General features: G+C 37.9%; 1 protein-coding gene and 1 long non-coding RNA gene across 2 annotated transcripts; both read left to right on the top strand.

The window, feature by feature from the left end:
- Positions 1 to 2,671: 2,671 nt before the first annotated feature.
- Positions 2,672 to 9,152, top strand: LOC115223758 (coiled-coil domain-containing protein 87-like). The gene is made up of 5 exons (XM_029794410.2): positions 2,672 to 2,880; positions 3,438 to 3,552; positions 5,508 to 5,569; positions 6,722 to 6,802; positions 8,328 to 9,152. Exons 1-5 carry the CDS (start codon positions 2,782 to 2,784, stop codon positions 8,541 to 8,543), a joined length of 573 nt encoding a protein of 190 aa, XP_029650270.2. The 5' UTR covers positions 2,672 to 2,781; the 3' UTR covers positions 8,544 to 9,152.
- Positions 6,843 to 7,872, top strand: LOC118767812. Its single transcript, XR_005003727.1, has 3 exons — positions 6,843 to 6,904; positions 7,219 to 7,224; positions 7,774 to 7,872. It is a non-coding gene; the product is annotated as an uncharacterized LOC118767812 (long non-coding RNA).
- Positions 9,153 to 9,642: the final 490 nt, after the last annotated feature.

Here is a 9,642-nt window from a genome sequence, read left to right on the forward strand (position 1 = left end):
CACCCTCTTAGCTTGTCCACTCTTGACACAATGGACCATGAATGATGCAGCAATTGGAGAAAAGAGGGCTGCACCAGCACTATATATATATTAATGAGAGAGATAAGTATATTTATTCAACACAGTCATTGCGTTTGGCACTGTGTGAAAATTATTGCATAACTTAAATGCTTTTTCATTTGTTACACAACCTCTGATGATTTGATGATGTAACCCATTTATAAGGTATTTCTTTATATGGCAGAGATTATTGTTAATGAAATGCATGTAAGAATGTATTGACTAAGGGAAAAATTTATCTCCAAGCTTGTTTTCTATTTTCACTTTGTGTTCAAAATATTAGAATGTAACTTCAGTAAGAAACTTAGAACAATAACTCATTTGGTTCCTTGTACATGGATCTTTTGAAGTATAACAGAGCTCAAGCATTTCCAAACATCACAAGCAATATCCCACTTTGCAAAAATATCATATACAGTAATCCCTCACCACATTGTGGTTCACCTATTACACACTCAGTATATCGTGATCCACCAATCACGCACTTGGTACATTGCGGATTATTCTGGCTAATATGTGTAAATTTATATCGCAGCGTCACCTTACTGGCACTCAAGCCCCGTGCTAGTAGGGTGTTAAGAGCATGATCCGAACGTGATCGTTGCCAGAGCAGCTATCTAGCCTCTGTACCGGTGGCACGTAAAAGACACCATTCAAGCGTGATTGTTACCAGCATCGCGTTACTGGCACCTGTGCCGGTGCAATGTGTAAAAGATTCGAGCGAGGTCATTGCCAGTACCACCTGACTGGCACGTAAAAGCACCCACTACACTCTCGGAGTGGTTGGTGTTAGGAAGCGCATCCAGCTATAGAAACTCTACCAGATCAAGATTGAAGCCTGGTGCAGCCATCCGGTTCACCAGCCCTCAGTCAAATCGTCCAACCCATGCCTGCATGGAAAGCGGATGTTAAACGATGATGATGAGACTCCTCAGTATATCCAGGTTTCTGTGGCCAGGAGGTATTTATATTTTTTTGGATTTTAATTATTTCTGTGGGAAGTTTTGGAACATAACACCCGCGACAGTCGAGCGATTATTGTATACTCATTGATTTTTTTCTCTTGTAGATACTCATTGATGTTATTAAAAATATTACGAATACTCATTAGCTTAAATCAAAATATTGTGAATACCCATTCCTCCCTTATTTTGATATTGTTCACATTCAGTGTCTTGTTTTGTTTCTTTATCCAGGCTCGCCCAGAACGTGAGTATTCCTTTTCTCATTTTTTCCTAACGGAATGGGATCAGAGATGACTGGAAAAGTAGACGAGGTGGCAATGACTTTATCTTTTACTTGTTTCAGTTTTTAGATTGTGGCCATGCTGGGGCACTGCCTTGAAGAATTTTTAGTCAATCAGCCTTGTAGTTATTCTATCTGTCTCTTTTTCCAAACCACCAAGTTCTTCATGTCTCGTTCAATGTGAATATACTTTAGAAAGCTTTAAATACAGACACTTAGTGCTAAGGAAATCACAGAAGTATCTGAATAGCAGATGGAAGGTCTCCAGCAGAGGCAGTGGAGTTACTAAGCCAGCATTTCTGTGTCTTTGCACATCATCAATAACAAGTATCCACCACCAAATGTTTGCAACACAAGTGATTTTCCTTAATCCCTGTTTTTCTGTATCTGCACGAGTGAAATCAGTCTAAGCATAGTGTAACCATGTTAAGGAACATATGGCTAGTCCATGTTACTCTGCAGGTAGCATAAGGCTAGTTTCCTGGTTTCTCTGGTGTATATGTTCTTCCTTGGACAGGATGCTGGTCTGTCACAGGATTCCTCATTTTTGCCAGCTGAGTGGACAGGAGCATTGTGAAGGGAAGTGTTTTGCTCAAGAACACAATGCATTGCCCGGTCCAGGAATTGAAACCACAATCTTACAATCATGAATCCAATGCCCTAACCCCTAAGCTATGTACCTCCACTAAATAATATATATACAGAATACTATTCACAATCAACATGTTTATTCCTGATTAATATTCTTTTCTTTCCTCCTTCTAGTCCTGCTGTTTTAAGTAAAAGGTCAACTGCTGCAACTAGTGGTGTCTATGGACCTGAACGCTCTTCAGTAAGACTCTTTTTTTGTTGCTGTGTATGTTTTTTTTTTTTTTAGTGTTTTGTTGACTTCACAGAATCATTGGACCATTAAAAGAACCACTAACAAGCTTGTTCTTGGAGAGGAAAATTAATTTTTGTCTAACAAATCTAGGAAAATAAGAAATTGAATTGTTATTGTTGTACGATAGAATAATGCAGTCATGGACAAAGGACAGCCCCCAAAAAACTTTCTGAACAGCACACCTAACAAAATAACCTTAATAACCATAATATTTCTAACAAATTTTGGCTGAAGGCCAGCAATTTTGAGGGGCAGGGGAAGTCAATGACAGCAACTCCAGCGCTCAATAGGTACTTGTTTTATTGACTCTAAAATGATGACAGGCAAAGTTGATCTCGAGGGGCATTAGGACTTGGAAAGTAGAGTTGGAAGAAATGCTACTGAGAACTTTCTAATCAACAAGTCGTCATCATCATCATCATCATGGTGAATTCTACTTCAGGAGTCATAATAATAACCAAAAAAGAAAAAAATAACAAAAAAAGTAATGATGATAATATGTTTTCAAAAAGTTATAATAATCTCTTATTCTCCCTTTCTTCTTCTAATATCTGATCTAGGCTCCTGCCATAGATGAAGGCTTAGCACAGAGAATGAGTGACGTCTGGCAAGCTCTTGAAATGCCAGATGACCGCAGAAGTAAAATGGCTTTAAGATACAGCACCAATGAACAATATCGCAGTTTACCTAAGGTCAGTAAATTCTTGGAAATGCAAAAAAAAAAAAAAGAAGAAAGAAAGAACTAAGAATAATTATTTCAAATTTTGGCACAAAGCTAGTGAGTTTGAGAGAAGGTGGGAAGGGAACTACATTGACCCCTGTGTCCAACTGGTACTTATTTTATCTATCAGCCCCAAAAGGATGAAAGGCAAAAGTCGACCTTGATGTAATTAGAACTCAGAGCATAAAGAGTCTGAAGAAATACCACTTAGCATTTTGGGCAACACTAACAATTCCACCTTCTTGCTGCCTTAATAATAATTCTAACAGGTTTTGGCTCAAGGCCGACAATTTTGAGGGGAAGGGAAAGTTAATTACATCGACACCAGTGCTCAACTGGTACTTGCTTTATTGACCCCGAAAGGATGAAAGGCAAAGTTGGCCTCAGTGACGTCTAATAATAATAATAATAATGGGTTTTGATTTCGGCACATGGCCAGCAGTTTTAAAGGGAAGGGGCACACATACCTGCATGCAGTAAAACTTACATCTTTATTTCCTTTTTTTATTTTCTCTCCTCCGCTTCAAGATGCTCACTGACTGGGAAAAGGTTGTCAATCAAATCATAGAGAGAGAGATCATCCTTTCACAACTGGAAGCTTTTGAGAGATATGCTTCAGACCCCAACAGGTTCTTTGTTAGAGGTAAGCAACCGTATTGTGGAACAAACCAGTTCTCTTTTCTTTGTTTGCTTCATATATACATACATGCATATATACATACCTACATACCTACATACATACATACATACATACATACATACATACGTACGTATATACATACATACATACATACACACACACACACATACATACATACATACATACACACACACACATACATACACACATACATACATGCATACATGCATGCATACATACATACATACATACATACATACATACATACATACATACACACACACATACATACATGCATACATACATGCATACATGCATACATACATGCACACACACACACCACACACACACACACACACACACACACACACACACACAGACACACACAGATACATATTACAACTCCATCTGGCTCGAATCTGTCTGTGTTATCATAGTTATAGATAAAATGTATAAATGTTGCCAGCCACTACACATTCTTTATTTTCTCTCCTTGTTCCTTTCTGTCGAAGAGCGTAGGCTCGAAACGTTAAAGACTTTTTCACTTCCTGAGCGTTAAACTAATACATCTGTTTATCGTCTACACAATAAACAATAAGTAGAGTGGGTGTGAAAGGCTGGATCTGGCATGTTTGAACATAAAACATAGAATATTAGTGTCAGATATGGCTGGTTTAAATGTTGAAGGGTTAAAGGGAAAGGCTGTTGTCATCATTTCCAAATGACAGGGATGGCTGTTGTAGTTTCTAAAATAAAAGAGTAATTGTAATTAATGCCTGATATGCGTGGTCCATTTTTAAGTTCCTAATGTAAGGCGCAGGAGTGGCTGTGTGGTAAGTAGCTTGCCTACCAACCACATGGTTCCGGGTTCAGTCCCACTGCGTGGCACCTTGCACAAGTGTTTTCTACTATAGCCTCGGGCTGACCAAAGCCTTGTGAGTGGATTTGGTAGACGGAAACTGAAAGAAGCCCATCGTAATATGTATATATATTATATATATATATATATTATATATATATATATGTGTGTGTGTGTGTGTGTGTTGCGTGTATGTTTGTGTCTGTGTCTGTCCCCCTAGCATTGCTTGAACAACCGATGCTGGTGTGTTATGTCCCCATCACTTAGCGGTTCGGCAAAAAGAGACCAATAGAATAAGTACTGGGATTACAAAGAATAAGTCCCGGGGTCGAGTTGCTCGACTAAAGGCAGTGCTCCAGCATGGCCGCAGTCAAATGACTGAAACAAGTAAAAGAGAGTAAAAGAGTAAGGGGAAAGTTAAATGAGGAGGGAGCTATTGCAGATTCTTAGGTAAAAGAGAGAGTTATTGAATGGCAAAAGAAAATACCTGTAGAAAACAAGGAATTAATGAAGTACTTTTGTTACCCTTTTGGTACCATATTTCTCTGTAAAACACCACCTTTGCTTCAGTTAATTCTTGAACTGGTGAAGAATTTGTCAAAAGAACTTTTAAAATCAAATCAAATCAAATTTATTGGCAGAAGAGTACAATGAGCTTAAGCCATGTAAAAAAAAATAAAAACCAGTTATTGTTTGTTTCTTTTTTTCATCTGGTGTTTGGGACATAAATTATTATGAAATTTTGATGACAGGTCTTAATTGGGATCTCTTACCCTTTCATTACCAACCCGGCTGAAACCGGCTCTGGCTCTGTAGTACAAAAGTCTTGTTTTCATAAGTTTTGAATTAAAATCTTCTACCAAACCTAAGTCACAATTTATGTTCCTAACACTAGCTGAATGATAACTAAGTTATTTTACTAAATTCTTTGTTATATTTAAAGTAACTGACAGAAACACAGAGCATCTCAACAGAAATTCAGTAACAAAAGGGTTAAAACTTAAAGTTTTTTATTGCAGAACCAGAGGCAGTCTCGAGCAGACTGGTATCAAAAGGGTTAAGTTTTCATTCCAAGACTGTTGTTCTTTTCTTTCTTCAGTGGCAGGTGGAAGTGGAGCCATGAGGCTAAGAGAAGCAAGGGAGCGCAGCTTGCTCTATAAGGTAAGTTCCCTGGAAATCTTCCCTCAAGAAGTTAGGGTTTATTCTTTGTTTGTGATTGGAAAGGAAACGTTTGCAGTTGAGGAATAACAACGGTGGGATCCGGTGACGGTCAGTTACGTGTTATATAAATATTTGAAGAACTGAGTTATAATTGGGGCTTTGGCTCTGATTGATTAAAAGTTGAAGACCTCATCATCAAATGGGCATGACACATTTTGATGGAGCTGTTTTGGTGCCATTTATTTGGTGCCACTCTTCCAATACCAACCTCTTTGACATCAGCTGTTTTAATGGTTCTCTCATTTTCTCACTCTTTCTTTCTCTCTCTCTTTCTTTCTCTCTCTCTCTCTCTCTCTCTCTCTCTCCCTGTATATGTGTGTGAACATCTAGTTATACTTGTATGTATGTGTAATCTCTCTCTGTCTCTCTGTTTATGTGTGTGACTATCTAATTTTGTTTGTATGTTTGTTATTATGTAATGTCTCTTTCTCTCTCTCTCTCTCAATCTCTCTCTCTCTCTCTTTCAATATCTCTCTCTCTCTCAATCTCTCTCTCTCTCTTTCAATATATCTCTCTCTTTCAATATCTCTCTCTCTCTCTTGAAGTGTCTCTCTCTCTCTTTCAATATCTCTCTCTCTCACTCTCACTTCATCTGCATATGCATATTTCTGTACATGCATGTATGTGCACAAGCATGTGTGTGTGCGTGAGAGAGAGAGAGGGTGTGTGTGTAAGAGAGAATATGTGTATGTGAGAGTGTGTGAGAGAGATAGTGTGTGTGTGAGAGATAGTGTGTGTAGTGGCCTCTCATACCAAACCCTGTTGTCACCCAAACAGGTTGAATGTCCAGTCTGTTGTGTCAAATGGTCATTGTCCAAACAGCCATGCCCCATTTGTCTCAATCCAGCCTCAAATACAGTTGGCCATTTCATATTGAGGGAGGATATGGCCATTGCCATACTGTCCACGTTAAGTGTCCTTCAATGGCTACAGTTGAATACGGGGGTCAGTGTAATTGACCTTAGCCCCCTCCCCATAAATTGCTGGCCTTGTGCCAACATTTCAAACCAATCCAACTACATTTGTTTTATCTTTGGTTATTTATTTTATCTTTTATTTAGTATTTTGTTTTTTTCCTTTTCATATTTGCAGAAAATTGATGAAATAGAGGCAAAGCTTATTCCTAGTATAAAACAGGTTACCAAGAAATACAAGGAAACTGTCACCTTTCAGGTAACTATAACCCTCCCCACCCCACTAACACACACACACATTTTGAGTTACCTTTGAGACTTAAGAGATACAATTTTGATAAGTTTTGGTGCTATTGATATTGTCATCATTCTTGTTATCATTATTGTTGTTATTTTCATGCTTGTTGTTGTTGCTGTTGTTTACTCATTATTACTCAGATATAATGTATCCAGTGAAACTTCCTTTTTTTTTAAGTAATTCAAAGAAGATTTAGTTGCCATTTCTTGCAGGTCAAGCGACCAGATATAGGCTTCCTCTAACAATAAGATGTATAGGATGATGGGAAAGTTGGATGAATATGAAGAGTAGCCATTCATTTTTAATTCACCATCTGTTTATTGTTAAAAGTGTATATAAGACATGATTGGTCCAAAGGCAAAAAAGGAAAAAAGTAGTGTAATGTGAGAAAGTTTTGTCCATAGTAATAGTATGTGTTAAAGGGGAAGTAACAATATTCCTGTGAAAACAGTGACTGTGCTAGTGTTAGCATTGACCAGTCTTTTCACAGTTCAGCATTCTGACCATGCTGAATACAAGAATTTGCCCGCTGTTTTACTTTGCTGCTTGCATTGCTAAGCCCCTGACTTTTATACTGTTTTTCCCCTCTCTGTAAATCTAATCCCCTTTTATGTGCTCCAGGACAAACCAGATTGGATACATTTGTGATGACATCATCATTTGAAAATCCAAGAGATTTTTACATATAATTTGATTGGCCAGCTTTTTGTTGATGTCATTACTCAATCCTTCATAACTCTGGCTGCCATTTTCAAATGGATGAAATAAATATCGGAGATGCTTTGCCCCCACATAGAAACTTCGGGAGCTGCTCTGAAGTATTGCAAGGGCTTCTTATGAATCCTTCACAACGTTAGGGACCCTCCTATATCACCAGAAGGTATTTCAGTGTCACAAGCACTTCACCCATTAGCCTCTAACAACAAGTCCAGTGTTCAAATCTATGTATCAACCTGCTACTGATGTAACACTTAAAGCCTCTAGTAGTAGTAGTAGTAGTAGTAGTAGTAGAATCGATGTTGTTGTTGGTGTGCTTGTTGCTACTGCTGCTGCTGCTGTTGTTGTTGTTGTTAAGCAACAAGACGGATAAGGGTGATTAGGTGATGGTCTAGGTCTTAGGGGAGGGAGACCCCAGACCTTGGGGGAGAAAACAAAACTTTGGTCGTCTTGTTGTAGTCAAGGGCTCTCCGTTGACGCCCGACACCACTGGGAAGTGGCCCTGGAAGTCACTGGAAATGGAGATCTCCAGGTCCAAATTCTTGGACAGCTGCTTCTGCTGCTGCTGTTGTCTTTCCATTTACTTCAGATCCTACAACTGCCATCTTTACTTTCCATTTATTCATTCATTAACTTATAAAAATAACACTGGTCATCTACTTGGCCAACTAACATTTATTTTCCCCCGACATAATGTCTGATCTTGCACCGAAATTTAGAAATCCTCATTTAATCCCTCGTTCTTCTTATTTTCTTGCCAACCTCAAAGAATCGTCCGTACCTAGAAAAAATGAAGTATGACCGCGTCGAGATGCTGTATTATTTGCAAGAAGAACGTAAAGTCAACGCCATACACTATGAAGCTTCACGTCTGGGCATCTCTCTAGCGACTAAATATCTGGACCTGGAGAGCTTACTCTCAAAGCCCGTGGAAGAAGAGAGTCCATCAGCGCTTCGGACAGCAAGTGCTGAAATTAATGGTTAATTCAGGAAGGAGACCAGGGTTTTACTAGAATGTAATCTGTAGGTTTTGAGGAGTTTTTGGTTATAATTCTTCATCTGAAAGCCAAATAATATAGAAACTACTACGAAAGTAACAACAGCTGTAACTGCATTGGTTTTTAGATGAAGCTCGTGTGTGTGTGTGAATATGTATGAGAGGGTTTATAAGATTATAAGATTAAGTTTATAAGATTAAGAGGGTATGAGTAGGGGAGGGCATGATATGGAAAGGGGTACATGTAGGCATCACAAATTCTAGGCACATTTATTGTACCGAGGATCTGTGAATGTATGTATGAATGCATGTATGTGTGTATGAATGTATGTATGTATGAATGCATGTATGTGTGTATGAATGTATGTATGTATGAATGCATGTATGTGTATGAATAAATGTATGTATGTATGAATGCATGCATGTATGTATGTTTGTATGTATGTATGTCATTATTCAGTTTTATTTCAAGATTTCTTGCCAATAGAGAGAGAACTGGCTTCTAACCTAGATCTTAGGCTCCTTCATTGGAATTTCAACATCGACAACAGAGTATTTTTGTATATATGTATGTATATATGTATGTATATATGTATGTATGTGCGTGTGTGTATGTATGTGTTCAGATTTGTATGTTTTGTTTTATATATGTGTTCTTATGCATATAGTTGCATATATAGACACGCTGTATGTATGTATGTATGTAATTATGCATGTATGTATGTATTTTTGTGTGTATGTATATATGTAGCTATAAATATATACATGCATATATAAGTATTGTGTGTGTGTGTGTGTTGTGTGTGTGTGCACACGCATAAAATTGTGTATAAACCCACAGACCCATAAGAATGCCCTATGTAAAAACTTTTGTTGACATATATAAATAAATATGTATACACACAAATATATGTGTTTTCATACAAGCCATATATAAGCACACTATATTCGCAGACACAGATAAACACCCACGTAGAGAGACACACTCTCTCACATACACATACACACATATACGAATATATGTGTGTGTGTGTGTGTGGTATAATATATGTATATGTATGTGTGTGTGTATATATATATATACACA

The sequence above is a fragment of the Octopus sinensis genome, linkage group LG24, assembly GCF_006345805.1.
Source record: "Octopus sinensis linkage group LG24, ASM634580v1, whole genome shotgun sequence".
NCBI classification, from domain to species: domain Eukaryota; kingdom Metazoa; phylum Mollusca; class Cephalopoda; order Octopoda; family Octopodidae; genus Octopus; species Octopus sinensis.